Raw genomic sequence first — 15,211 nt, forward strand, 5'->3', positions numbered from 1 at the left:
AAAAATACATATGAAGTGTAACAGAGAAAAAGGTGTCCCTATATGTTTTAGGGGTTAAAATGTGTCCAGAGAATTTAAGGAAAAGGCTAATGACCCATGAGACATTTATGGATACCAACAATGTAGGTGTTCTTCTAGACAAAATGGATCGGTGAGAATGTGGGGCCTTGTTGATCAAAGCTGCACATGTGTAAATACCTCTGTCTCAAGGCTGAGTCCAAAAGGGAGGATGTTTAATGATGAGTTTGCAGAAGTTAGGCAACAGGAATCCTACAAGCAGAATACAACGTCCTGTCGTTCTATTACTTGTTTTTTTTTTTTTTAATGCCAAAGAAATATGGAAGAAATTTCTGCCACATTCTTTGGAAGACAATCCGGAGGCTTGACCAGATTAATTCAGTGTTATTAGCATTAGAGAGATGATTAATCTCAATATTTGCCTTTGACCCATGACTCAAATTCTGAATTTCTTCTACTTCTGAGATTTTTAGACCTAGCTCTGACACCCAAGTCAAATCAGACTTTCATAAGTTTATTTATTAGGGAGACTATGGAAGGTAATCAATCAGTGAGGGGAGAGGTCCATGGAAGGAACTTTAAACAATCTGCTACAAGCTCAATAGTGATAGCTCTTTGTTGTCAAGAACAAATGCAAGGAGATGTAAAAAGTGCAAGAAGGAGATTGGAGACATGGAGGGAAAAAAAAGAAGATATCTTCCACATTCAAGGCCATGCAGCTAACATTTTCCATCATGGTAAAACCTGATTCTTCCATGAGATTTCCTAAAGGAAGTATCAGAACAAACATTTCATTAAGTAATACAATGTCAGAACTACAAAAATACCTTTAAAATTATCTTATCTAAAACCTGGTTTTATATTTGGAAAAACTAAGATCTAGAGTATAAAGGGAATTGACTAATGACAAAAGACAAAATTATTGGATTTCTTACCTAGTTATCATTCCATGATTCTAAGATGCCACTGGAGATATGACACATGCTACATTCTTTTTGAAATTAAGCTGTGCAATCAAGTCTGAGTTTGTGATGTGTGAGACATATCAATTCTCAACTATTCTGTTAATACTCTTACACTTTGGCTGAATTACTCATTAATGGGGATGACCTGAGCTTTGCACAGTCCTGTCATTGTTCCTTGCACAAAATTTAAAAAATGATTGGGCTGAGGGCTCCAGTCTGATGCCATAGTGAAAATTTTTCTCTCTGTGAAATGCAGTCACTCATATAGGAATCAAAGCTGAAAGCATTGTGTTGTAAGATTTCAGTATCTAATCACTGATTTATGTCACATAAATCCAAAAATCTAAACACTGTCTCAGATAAAAGATCCAAACTTTGCAATTAACTCATCATTGTAGTTCAGAGTTTCAAACACATAAAAGGGTGAAGATATTTAAGAGAAAGCAAAATTACAATTTGTCTTAAAATAAAAAATAATTCAGGACCTGAAGGCATATTTGAGAGTTTCTCAAGTGGAAGGCAATCAATTGGTATATGGGAATGTAAGGGCTCAGATACCAGAATGGACCTGAGGAATGTCATTTGGTACAATGAGTCTACTTTCTAATCCAGTGGACTTTCAATTACTATGTGCTTTTCTGAGTGGGGGCTGATTATTATCTGTGTGAACTGGAGCAAATTCCTGGCTTCAAGGTTGATGTAGTTGATAGGAACGGTAGATGGTAATTTTAATGGACAAGCATATTTATAGTTCCCGTCTTTTCCCCAAATAGTACTCACAAGCTCTCAACACACAGGATGCAGGGATTATCATCGGTTATAAAATTGGTACCACAGATGGGTTGATATAAGCCAGGGCAGGGGTTGACTGTTCCATTGTACCAACTCAAGTTTACTTTCTCATATGGACATTTCACCTGAAATTGAGTTGAAAAGATTTACACAGTTAGAACCCCACTTAGACAGGTAGGTCACCTTTGAACTTTACTAGGAAAATCTAAGCATAATCTAGGCATGGTGACTCATGCCTTCATTCCAACACTTTGGGAGACGGAGGTGGGAGGATTGCTTGAGCCCAGGAGTTCAAGATCAGCTTAGACAACAGAGCAATACCCTGTCTCTCCAAAAAAAATTTTTTTTTTAAATTAGCCAGGCATGGTGGTGCATGCCTGTAGTCCCAGCTTCTCAGAAGGATGGGGCAGGAAGATCACTTGACTGCAGTGAGCAATGCTGGCACCATTCCACTCCGGCCTAGGCTACACAGTGAGACCCCATCTAAAAAAAAAAAAAAAAAAAAAAAAAAAAAAAAAAAAAAAAAAAAATCTAAGCATAAGACAATATTCCACTCTCACAAAAGCTCTCAATTTCCCATCTCCACAAAGCCAACTAGAACCTATATATATATCCTATTTGGTAACAATATGATGCCCTGGTTGTCAGGACCTTCTCAATAAAGGAGAACAATGGCCAACTATGCTATGGTTTAAAAAAAAAAAAGAAGAAGAAGAGTGGATAAACAGATGATATCTGGGGCTTCTCTCTCAATCTTCTTTATGTCCCAACTATTAGATCTGGAAAGATTGTTACAGATTTTCCATGACAGCTCAGCAGAGAAAACTGAAGATCAATAATGGAAGAATGCACGTGTCTTAATTTAAAATACTCATTGCCCTGACACTGTAGAAAAAGTCAAAAACAAAGGAAGGGACATGTCTCCTCAGGGAACTGGACTCAGGGATGTTTGTTTTCATTGGAAGTTCTTCTCTGGACAATGCCGGTGCTGGTGATGAATTGAAGTAGTGACTCTGGGATTATGAAGCTTGAGGCTAGTGTTCTCAGGGGCTCCATAAGTGTCGTAAGATTGGTACAGATAAAATACCCCACACACAAAGTAGGAGAAAATTTTGGCTAGGAATTTGGAAAGAAGGGGTCATATTTTAACTTAGAAATTCCTCTTCCTTCTTTTTATCCAACACCACCATCATGGCCAGGCCACCATCGTTACCCAACTAATCCCTCCATTTCCTTTATTCCTCATTTCCTGAAGTTTCACATTTTAAACTTCTATTGAATAATTTTATTTCCTTGATTAAGGTCTTTCATTGAACCTCATTGCATATTATAAAAAAGTATTTCTTATTATGAGCTAAAAGTCCCTGCGTGACCTGGAACCTCCCAAACCTTCTGCCCTTACCTGATACTATCTTGCTTTCTGTCCTTTTAGTAAGTTTGTTTGTTAGTTTTTTATATATATAAATTCTTTATCTTTCCCTCCCTTCAAGGTCTTCTGAAGTGTCATGACCACCTCACCAAATATATTTTTTCTCAACCTGAACTCTCTCATATAATATAATCTTTAGAGCTCAGGTTATAACCCACTTTCTCAGAACTATTTATTAAAATACAGTCACAACTCTCTGTTATTTGTTTTTATACTTTTAATCAGTTTGTAACAATGCATTTGTGTAATTATTTAACTAATCCCACACCCCTGAAGGACTATAAGCCCAGAAGGGAAAGATTTGTGTCTGATTAGGCTAGTCATTATGTGCCCAGCACATATATTGGCATTAGTCATTGCTATATGAACATTTGCCAAATGAATAAATGAGATGTAAAATAGTTGAATCTGAAGGAATATACAGTTTATCAAAGACAAGAGGAAGAACAGTTTCTATTGTTGTCTATAAAGACAGCTTCTTTTTTCTCTCTCTCTTTGGAGGAAGATATGCATTCTTCAGGTGAGAATCCCACCCTTGTGGGATTCTGTCTGTGCTCCAGTCACACAGGGCTTCAATTAGTGACCCAGGTAGGTAAGGTCTTTCTCCCCACTCTCCACTTGAGTGGCTCCTTTTTATCCTTCAAGTCTCACCTTAGATATCCACATGACAGAGAAACCTTGCCTGAACCCATTGTTTGTAGCAGTTATCTCTATGTTCAACAGATATTCTCTATCATACCATTTTATTTCTTGTATTTATAAAATTTACCATAAATCATAGCTGGTTTCTTCCCTTTTTGGCTATCTGCAAGGTTCATGAGGAAAAGGAATATAACTGCTTTCCTCAATAGTGTATCTTAGGGCACAGCACAGGTGATTAATAAATATTTTTTAAAGAAAATAAGTAAAAGTGATTGCCTTTATTATTGTTTATGGATTTATGGGCATGAGGTGAACTCATCCTGCAGGTAAACTTCTGGAAAAGAAAATTCCAGAACTGAACTTTATGAGACCAGGGTATAAATCCTGGACAAATTCTGCATATCCTTTTCCTGGGGCAGTAGCCTCTGACAAGCTTCACATTCTGATCCCCAGGTCTGTTGAAGGTAGAGCTGCCCTCAAAATATCTTTCTCAACAGTCAACTCATGACTGACTTTTTTACAAAGAAGAAATAAAATTTAAAATTTACGAATTAGACAAAAGCTTAAGGTGCTAATACCTCTAAAGGGAAGGAATACAGGGATGCAAATATGAATCAGAATGAAAAGTTTAATCCCTCATTCATCTTTTCCCTCACTTATCCAATATCGATGACATCAAAAGGTGTCTCCATTTTGCCCTCATCCAAGTTGCACACATAGTTTGAGGCTCTGTTAAGATATCTACTGTTTCTTCACATTTTCTTCCATCCATATCCAGAAGTTGCCTTCTGCATTCACAAGTTGCATAAGCATTCTCTGTACATCTCAAGACATTTAGGAGCATTCTTTTTTTTTTTTTTTTTTTTTTTTTTTTTTTTTGAGACGGAGTCTTGCTCTGTCGCCCAGGCTGGAGTGCAGTGGCCGGATCTCGGCTCACTGCAAGCTCCGCCTCCTGGGTTTACGCCATTCTCCGGCCTCAGCCTCCCGAGTAGCTGGGACTACAGGCGCCCACCACCTCGCCCGGCTAGTTTTTTTTGTATTTTTTAGTAGAGACGGCGTTTCACCGTGTTCGCCAGAATGGTCTCGATCTCCTGACCTCGTGATCCGCCCGTCTTGGCCTCCCAAAGTGCTGGGATTACAGGCTTGAGCCACCGCGCCGGGCCAGAAGCATTCTTTTAAGTCATTCTTTCCATCAAACTGTGAGCTCCTTGAGAGCCAGGACCATGTTATACCCAAGTCCATAGGCTCTTAAGAACCTGTCATGCTCCCGGCAATTGCCAATACTCTACATTTTTCAGGCACTACAGAGGGTTCTCTGGTACATGTATGACTGAATGTTGTCTTGATTCCAGGCTGTTTCAGCAGTGTATCCACCACCCTCATACAAACAGGCCTTAAAGACTATTACGGGTGACCCTGATGCATTAAGTTTCCACAGTAACAATTCCAAAAAAAAGACCTCATATTATAATGTCAGTCCTGGGGGGAAATTTAATGGAAGATTACCTTAATAATTCCATGTGGTGGCCACCAGTGTCTAGGGCCTGAAACTAGAGAATATATGAAAATAGTTACAGAATTTAATTCCTGTTAAATCATAGCTTAATCTGTCGGCAGAATAAAAGAGTTCTAATTTATTATCAAGGAAGCTTGCAGGAATGGAAAACATTATTTCATTTATACATGTACTCATTCATTTTTTAAAATGTGAAATAATTCTTTTACTCCTAATTGATATCAGCAGGGGACTATATAGATGCGTCACTGTTTCATAAAGGCTGGCAGTCCAAAGTACTAAATAATTTTTCTAATTAGTTTGGACTTGAGAGGATTTAGAGCTGGTTATGTATGAAAGAAACAAGCAATGCTGTAACTTTAAAGTGATCTTTTGGCCCAATCCTGGTATTTTTTAGGAGTGAAAAGACACCTGGGTAATACTCTTGGTAAATATGTGAAAAAGCAAACTCTGCAGCCCTTGAGGCTAGGCCTCTTTATGACTCCCTACATGATTTCTCCTCTAGAAGAGAACGTAAAAGATAATGGTCCAGTCAAATATACAGCAAATCATTTTCAAACACTCTAAATTTTCAAGATGTGCTCTGATGTATGCATATTATATTGTTAATCACTTTTACATGTTACCTCAGTGAGTTACCCAAGCATCTTTGCCTTCATGAGTTAAATCTCATAATCTGCATGCAAAAGATGACAAAACAAAGGTCTCTTCCAATTGAATCACAGTCTTCTAGACTCGCTCTCTCTCTCTCTCTCTCTCTCTCTATATATATATATATACACACACACACTCTGAGTATGTGTATATATATACTCTGAATATACTGAGTGTGTATATATATATACTCTGAGCATACTCAGAGTATATATATGTGTGTGTGTATATATATGTATGTGTGTGTGTGTGTATATATATATAGAGAGAGAGATACAGTCTACAAGACTGATTCAATGGGCAAGACTGATTGATTTTGTCATATACTCTGAGTGTATATATAAATATATATGTATATATACTCTGAATAAATATATATATAAATATATATATGCTGTCTGCAACACATGTCAGTGCATAATTTGTATGTGTGTGTATGTGTGTGTGTGTGTGTGTGTATATATACATTCCAGTTAAAGAACAATTTCAAAGCATTCCCTCTCAGATTACAATGTAAAATCCCACAAATCAATTTCAACTTCTGGCCAAGGCCAGCTAAATTACTCACCAGAAGATAACACCAAATGTATCAAGACAAAGGGCAAAAGTGAGACTAGTGGGAAAGATCTGGCCATTTTTCCTCCTGGTGTGTCCTTGGAATGATGCTCCGAGATATTGTCTCAGGTTGTTTCCCTCTAATACAATCACTGAAGTAGAGACAATCAGGATTTAAGATGACTTTTACAATGAAGAGCCATCTCCACTCTGCCCATTCTATCCTCAGTACCGTGTATTTGGAAAGCCTATTCCATTCTTCCTCAGAAACAAATGTTTAAAAATTTAAACTCTGAATAACTATCTTGATTAAAAGTATAGGGCTCAGTAACAGATCTATGAATACTCAGAAGTAAATCATAGGTTACTCTATGGGCATAATTGTATTATTTTAGTGGAAAAACATTTTACATGTCATGAAAAAGCAACTCCTTACCTGAAACTTCACCTAAATTTATTTTTTGAGGGGATGCAAAAAAAAAAAGATGGGGCTATCGAGGTCCCTGGACAACATGAACTTCTCAATAAATGGAGTAGGTCTGTATTTGCTCATCAAGCAAAGAATATCTCTTTGGATTAAGACAAAAATTTCTGATGATTCAGGCATTCTTGCCTATACTGAGAATCATCTGACATTGAATCCTAGACTCTTTGAGGACATTCACAGGGAGAAAAATCATTCTCTGCCATCTCACTGGGGTCCCACAGCTATTTTAATCCAGACACAGAATGGGAAAAGTCAGTGAGGAAATACTCCCTCCGGCTGGACTTTCCTTGTAGCAACATTTCTGACCCCAGAGAATGGTATCTGCAGTGTTCGGGGTCTGACAAAGGACCACATTTAACTGTGCCTCCATTCCTAATTCTACAAAAGTAGCCTGGTCTTCCATATGTTCTCTATGCTTTTATCTCTGTCTGCAACACATATCAATGGATAATTTATATAAATTCTGCTGATATGCTATAATGTGACAGGTGTTACTTAAGACATTAAAATGTAGCCAGAGTATTCTACTCTCAGGATGACTGAAGTTCTTTGCACACTATGCAAGGTTGCCTACCGTGCCTACTCCTGACACAATCTGGGACACCATGTTTGGCTAAACACACCCCCATCTCATCCTGATATTTTCCCTGGGTTCCTCCAGAAGTGGAACAGGAACAATAGAAGTTCAGCTGCAGCCAGAAAGCTAAAGCAAAACACAGAGGCCCACTCTCTCCATCCCTCATGCCACAGCTGACCCACCTCAGAAAGAAGAGAAAAGGAAGAGGAATATAATGTGCTCGTTTTAAGAAGCATGTACTAGGGCCCCAGGAGGAAATAGAGTAACTGCTGCGTAGGAGAGAAAAGTCACTGAGGCATGGTGTGCTGGACTGAGCAGGCCCTGGAGATCCATCTTTCAGATTGCATCAAACCTCAGCAGGGGAAGACCTGAGAGGGGTTAGAACAGATCACTGGAAAGGGCAGCCGTTAGCAGGCAATTCAAGAGAGTCAATCGTGTGAGAAAACATACCACAGTAGGAGAGAGCAAGCAGAAAGAATATAACATGTTTCACAACAATAATTAGTATCAGGACCAGGACCAGCATTAGGACCAGAATGAAAAAACGTGTGGAAACATCTAAGAAAGAGAAGGCTGGTCAGGAGGTTGCAGTGACAGATTGACATCCTTGGATACCATTTGCAGTAGATCCAGCCTTGTGCCTGTAGTAACCCAGAGCCTTTGCCATTTTAAAAGGGAAGATATGTTATTGTAACTAAGTTCCTCCTGTTATCTGAACTTCTGGCCTCTACCATTCCTTCTGTAAAAAGCTATTTTTTTTATACAAAGAAAATATATGCTCACTTAGAAAATTTATAAAATAGAAATATACAAAAAAGGGAGGGAGGTGGAGCAAGTAGAAACATACCAATAGAAATGGCTAAATAGAAATATAAAAAAAACAGAAACATACAAAATGAAATAGAAATATACAAAACAAAAAATATTCAAATAAAATTAAAAGGTGTAAAATCTCACAGCTCAGAGGTACCTATTAAATATATATAAATATATATATATAATTATATTCTTCTAGTTTTAATATATATACATAATCACACATGTACATATATGTTTTATTATAATATTCAACTTTTATTGTATATATTATTTTTTCACTTAGAAATGCACTATTACATTTTCTTGATCTCTAAATATAGTTATGTTGAATATGAATTTAGATGTCTGGTCTCAAATTTCATCACTTATATAGATTTTAATTATACTAATATTCTTTAATTGTTGCTCAATTAGAGTGATGCCAATTTTTATTGTTATTAATAGTGCTAGCATAGGCACATTTTTATTTACCTCAATTAATTTGTCTTTTAATGTTTCATTTTAATAAATGTCTGTAAATAAACCCACTGAAAACTTCCAGAAAGAACTTATGTCACCTACAATATAAGACAGGTGGTGGCTTTCATCCAATTTTTGGGCTCCATACTTGTAATTTTGGGCTCCATACTTATATGAAATATTTTGAAAACACCCTGTTATCTTCCTGAGTAAATCATTTGCTCCCCAGTTTGGAAAGGTAGATGCATCCTGTTGTTTAGAAAGGATTCTGAACACAGAAATGGAACATCAAGTTATAATGTTTTGTCAACTTGGAAAGTAATTTCTTCTATCTGGACTACAGAATTTTCCCATTTGCACTATTGGGTAATCACACATTCCATCAAGTGCTCTTTGGAGGTTTAATTGAACAAACACTTAAACAGTTTTGAAAACTCAGCCAGATAAGCCACCCAATAAATTCTATTTTAATTTGGCTTCTTCTCAGCCACTATATGGATGTGAGTGTTGTAAATTCAAAGCCACGGACTCATTTTATGACATTCAAAAATAATAAGTGTGAAATTACTTTCCATCTGAGAATAAATAATTTACATTTTTTTACTTTGTTTTGCTGCAAATTTTATTAGCAGAGCATCACTCATAAGGTGAGTTCCCGTAGGCCTTCTACGGTCTAGGATTCTGATTTGTCAGGAACTGTGAGGGGCCCTGGAAGTACAGCTGTGAAAACTATTGGCATCATCATTACCCTAATGGAGCTTAGACACACTACAGGAAAAGCCATTAAACAAATAATTACTCAAGGAAAGCAGACTTGAGGAGGAAATTTCCAAAATTTGTGTTTTCTGAATCTTGTGACATTAGGTATTAATGATGACCCCTTTGTCATTGAGGAATCAAAAAATAAAATGCCACAAATCCAATATTTTAACTATGTAAAATTGAAGGAAAATATTCTAAGATAAAGAGAATTGCATATTATGGCTCTATTTAATAGATGCAAAACAAGATAACAGAGGGATGTCTATAAACATTGCTTAATCCTGAAGCACACAGAGGAAAACCAAGTGCTGCAGGAAAGAATTAAGGCTAGAATATCTTTATTTCTTCCAAACTCCCCCAAGTTTCAGTTGAACTAACATTGGGAGAAGACAATAAGTAAGATTAAAGGATTATATCTCCCTCAGGGACTCCTTAGTCTATGGTTTTGTCATCATCTATTACACCCAGTCTAATTCCAAAAACTACAGCTTAGGGCTTTCTCACTGAATTCCAGCCTCCCTAGCTGTGAAGTAATTCAATTTATGTGTTCCAATTTCACCTCAAACCCACATCTTCAAAACCCATTGCCTCCTCCTGTTGTCCAGAGTAGATTCTTATCACCTTTCAGGGATGCAAAATCTTCTGGTGTCACAGGATTGATCTAAGGCTCTACTACTGTCCTTCTGCAGAAAGTCTCAGCTCCACTGCCCAATGGTTAGAACTTTCATAGTCCACCTCATTCTGATGACCAATTATACTTCCACCACAGTACTGATAAGTGGCAACAATGCTTTATCCCTCACAGAAAACCCACTAGATACCACACAAATAATCGGTCCCATCCAGGCTATAGGAGTAAGCCTTCCGCTTCTTAAAGATTTTAGGGAAGCCCTAGGATAGCATTAACCAGACTTGTACATTCTTCTGCACTGGTCTTGACCATTGGTTTGGATAACCAGTTATTTGGACTGACCAAGATGGTTTTATGGCCTTAACCTTCCACTGGGCTCAACTGAACTGTAGATAAGCTTCTTAACTCTAGGCCCCTAACCTCCTTTTTTGTGGAGCATTTACTTTAGAATATGTAACTCTAATTTCTTTATATATCCATTTGAGCTGTAAATCCTTTTAGAAGCCTCTTGCCAGTTTAACAACCCAGGACTGTCTTTCTCAGTGGCCTGGGGGACGTACCTTTGAAATGTAATCATTAAGGCAAATAGTGCCTGTATCTACTAGTTTCTGTGGAAGGAGTGTACAGAGCTACCTTTGAGGGTGGTAAGCACCTTGCTCCAATTTGCAAAAACACCTCCTATCATAAAGATATGAGCTTATTTTTGCTTTGGATTAAGCCAATTAGCAAACACAGATGGCCTATTGATTTCCCCCTAATATCCTCCAGTAGTTGGCATTAGCTCACCCCAACTTTTAAAAACCCTCCCATTTCCTTTGTTTCAGTGACTTGAGTTCAGGCTGAGTTCTGGCCTCTCCTCCTGATTGCAATAACCTTAAATAAAATCATTCTTGCCTGTTTAACTTTGTCTTTCACAGTGTTTGCTTCAGAAGAACCACCTCACACACCAAATAACAGATTTTCTTATCTTTTCTCTTTGGATAGCATGAGCAACAAAACAAAAACTCAAAATATTTTCTGTTTTGTTTTATCTTTACTTTTCCCCTAACTCCTTTAGAGGATGTGTTAGTTCATTTTCATGCTATTGATAAAGACATACTCAAGACCGGGCAATTTACAAATAAAAGAGGTTTAATGGAGAACTCACAGTTCCACGTGGCTCACAGTTCCACAATCATGGTGGAATGCAAAGAGGAACAAGTCACATCTTATGTGGATGGTGGCAGGCACAAAGAGAGAGCTTGTGCCGAGAAACTCCTGTTTTTAAAACCATCAGATCTCAGGAGACCCATTCACTATCACGAGAGCAACATGGGAAAGACTCGCCCCCATGATTCAATCATCTCCCAATGGGTCCCTCCCACAACACGTGGGGATTATGGGTGCTAAGAGATGAGATTTGGGCGGGGACACAGAGCCAAACCATATCAGAGGGCCAATATTTAACCTTGTATAATCCAAGTGTCAGCTTCTCTACCTTTCAGATATGCAATTCTTCTAGCATAAAATAAAAATGCTATTTCTTAACCTTACTCCCTGTCCTAAATTATCTGTTTATGTACCCTTTTGTGTCATTCTGAGAGCTTCTCTCAACTACCCAGTCACTGCCCTGCTGGTTCCTGCTGGCCAGCTCCCTGGTTCCAACCACCACCATGGGCTACTACTCCCTGTCCACTAGGATTAACCAAGAGGTGGAGCAGAGAAAGCCACCCTAACCCTTCATTCTCCCTAAAACTCCTGCCCCTGGATGTACAAGGGTACATCTTTTCTTTACGAAAAAGGTAAGGAAAGGGAAATGTATACATATATACTAAACTTATAAGTATAAACACAATATAACAAATAATATCTAATTATATATCATAAAATGATAATAATATGATAAAATTATTTAAGGAGAATTATCAAGAAGGGGGAAAGTTAAACAGCTGTAACCTAGAGATAAGTTTCCTCAGAAATGAGAAGGAAAATAAGAAATCCTCAAAGTAGGCATTGATGGAAAACTCACCTGGGTCTGAACTGATTCTTCTTTCTTCCCATTTATGATCCCTTCCAAAGAGTTACTTGCTTCTCTCCACTTCACTCTGGGACAACAAATTCTGCTCACAATATCTTATAGGATGTCTAAGGGGCAGAGCTTTGGCCGTCTAAAGCTGCGGAAGCAGCTTTGGGACTGGGTAATGGGAAGAGGTTGGAACAGTTTTGGAAGGCTCAGAAGAAGACAAGAAGTTGAGGGAGAGTTTGAAACTTCCTAGAGACTTGTTGAATGACTTTGACCAGGCAGAAGTCTGCTGCAAGAGCAGGGCTCATATGAAGAACCCCTATTAGGGTAGTAAAGAGGGGAAATATGGGACTGGATCACCTACACAGAGTCTCCACTGCAGCACTGCCTAGTGGAGCTGTGAGAAAAGGGATACTATCCTCCAGACCCCAGAATGGTAGATCCACCAACAGCTTGCACTGTGATCCTGGAAAAGCTGCAGGCACTCAACACCGGCCTGTGAAAGCAGCCAAAGGTGCTGTACCCTGCAAAGCCACAGGGGCAGAGATCCCCAAGGCCTTATGAGCCCATTCTTTGCATCGGTGTGGCCTGGATGTGAGACATGGAGTCAAACAAGATTATTTTGGAGCTTTAAGATTTAATGACTGCACTGATGGGTTTGAGACTTTCATGGGGCCTGTAGCCCCTTTATTTTGGTTGATTTCTCCCTTTCAGATTGGGTGTATTTACCCAATTCCTGTACCCCCACTGTATCTTGAAAGTAACTAACTTGTTATTTATTTCGCAGTTTCATAGGTGGAAGGAACTTGCCTTGTCTCAGATAAGACTTTAGACTGTGGACTTTTGAGTTAATGCTGAAATGAGTTAAGAATTGGGGGACTGTTGAGAAGGGATGATTGTATTTTGCAATGTGAGAAGGACATAAAATTTGGGAGGGGCCAGTGGTGAAATGATATGATTTGGATTTGCCCAAGTCTTATGTTGAATTATAATCCCCAGTGTTGGACGAGAGACCTGGTAAGAGGTGATTGGGTCATAGGGTTAGATTTCCTCCTTGCTGTTCTCACGATAGTGAGTGAATTCTCATGAGATCTGGCTGTTTAAAAGTGTGTGGCACCTCCCCACTTCTCTTCCTCCTTTTCCAGCCATGTAAGATGTGCTTGCTTCCCCTGCTTTCTTTTCCCACCTTCTGCCATGATGCTAAGTTTCCTGAAGCCTCCTGAGCCATGCTTCCTGTACAGCCTGTGGAACTGTGAGTCAATTAAACTTCTCTTTATAAATTGCCCAGTTTCAGGTAGTTTTTTATGGCAGTGCAAGAACACGCTGATACCACAATCAAGAAAATTCAAAAGCCTCAAACACAAGCAAGGAAACAAAAATGTGCTATCTGTAATCTATACACCTCTTCCTAGGGGAAGCACATTGATCTTTACCCTAGATTTAACCTTCAAGGAAGAAAACAATAATTCACCATCTGCGAACTGTCCACCTCTTCTAAGGAGAAAATAAGTTTATATTCTTTCAACTTTCAGAAGGAGCCCTTTCAGGCCTGACAGAATAAGAAAGGAGCTAAATATCACTACAGTGAATATTCTATCAGTTTCATTTTTAATGTTTTTGAAAGACCATTTTAATGAGGACTTAAACTCTGAGATAAGAATCTTTCATTTCCCTGGGCTCTAAACTGAAGAATAAAGGCAATATTCTATTCTCTTATTTTCTTGTGTTATTTCCATCTCCTGCTATTGACAACACTACTCTCTTAAATCTATTTCTGAATGTCCTTATCTCCTGGCAGTCTCCCTGTCTGTTTCTGTGTCTCCATGTTACTCACCTCTAAAAAGACTATCCACAAAGGTAGAAATTGTCCTGGACATCACTGTATCCATAGAACCTGGTACAAGATCTGACAACAGTGGTGGCAAATACCAATAACTCAAACTGAGTTTCAGCCTTTCCTTTCATTACTTCCTTGGGCACCAATCTCCTAACATATCTTTTTATCTTTTTTTTTTTCTGAGATAGAGTCTCACACTGTAACTCAGGCTGTAGTGCAGTGGCACAATCTTGGCTCAATGTAACCTCCGCCTCTTGGGTTCAAGTGATTCTTCTGCCTCAGCCTCCTGAGTAGCTGGGACTACAGGTGCATGCCTCCACACCCAACTATTTTTTATTTTATTGTTAGTAGAGACAGGGTTTTGCCATGTTGACCAGACTGTCATACTCCTGACCTCAGGTAACTCACCTACCTCGGTCTCCCAAAGTGCTAGAATTACAGGTGTGAGCCGCCGCACCTGGCTACTCCTAACATTTCTTAATAGGACTGTCTACTGGTTTAGAATTCCAACCTTGCAAAGTAATAGCTGATGCATATAAACCCACAAGAGGTGTATGAATCATTAAAGTGTATAAAAGGTTGCAGCACCCTGAGAGAGAATGCTCTTGACTTTCTGCAGTGCTAGAATAAAAATGGCAACACCACACACACACAAGCAGCTGGACATTGAGAGGAGCAGAAGAGCACACTGACAGACACCAGCAAATGCTAGCAGGCCATCAATGGCAGGATGAGGATGACTTGGAATTTGGCAGGGGATGATCAGAGGAGAGTCTGGCCACTGGGCAGCCGACTCCACACTCCCACTCCATCCCCCTTCTGTCTTCCCCATCCACCTTGCTGAGAGCTACCTCCACTCAATAAAATCCTGCACCCATCCTCAAAAAAAAAAAAAAAAAAAAGGAACACCTACCTCCCTTACTTTTGTTTTTTTCTTTCCATCTTGCTATATACTTCTTCCCAATAAATTCTTTAATTACATATATTAAAATCTTCTGTCATATCTGATTTTGGGGCTTTTATTTTTGGTAAGAAAACTTATCTCCATACATTTCAATATGTCCGC

General features: G+C 38.6%; 1 protein-coding gene across 1 annotated transcript; it reads right to left on the minus strand.

Annotated features, from left to right (window-relative positions):
• Positions 1-519: 519 nt before the first annotated feature.
• Positions 520-7,839, minus strand: SPINK14 (serine peptidase inhibitor Kazal type 14 (putative)). Its single transcript, XM_050794049.1, has 5 exons — positions 7,818-7,839; positions 6,585-6,723; positions 5,353-5,396; positions 1,764-1,900; positions 520-783 (listed from the first exon to the last, which is right to left on the minus strand). The coding sequence occupies exons 2-5, from the start codon at positions 6,649-6,651 to the stop codon at positions 738-740; spliced, it is 294 nt and encodes a 97-aa protein (XP_050650006.1). The 5' UTR covers positions 6,652-6,723; positions 7,818-7,839; the 3' UTR covers positions 520-737.
• Positions 7,840-15,211: the final 7,372 nt, after the last annotated feature.

Source organism: Macaca thibetana, chromosome 6, assembly GCF_024542745.1.
Source record: "Macaca thibetana thibetana isolate TM-01 chromosome 6, ASM2454274v1, whole genome shotgun sequence".
Lineage (NCBI taxonomy): Eukaryota > Metazoa > Chordata > Mammalia > Primates > Cercopithecidae > Macaca > Macaca thibetana.

Excerpts from the sequence above, each read along its gene's own strand:
- SPINK14 (XM_050794049.1), bottom strand. The coding sequence starts at position 6,651 with ATGGCCAGATCTTTCCCACTAGTCTCACTTTTGCCCTTTGTCTTGATA. Across the intron at positions 5,397-6,584 it reads ACATTTGGTGTTATCTTCTG|TTTCAGGCCCTAGACACTGG; the intron begins GTGAGTAATTTA and ends TATATTCTCTAG. Across the intron at positions 1,901-5,352 it reads CACCACATGGAATTATTAAG|GTGAAATGTCCATATGAGAA; the intron begins GTAATCTTCCAT and ends ACTCAATTTCAG.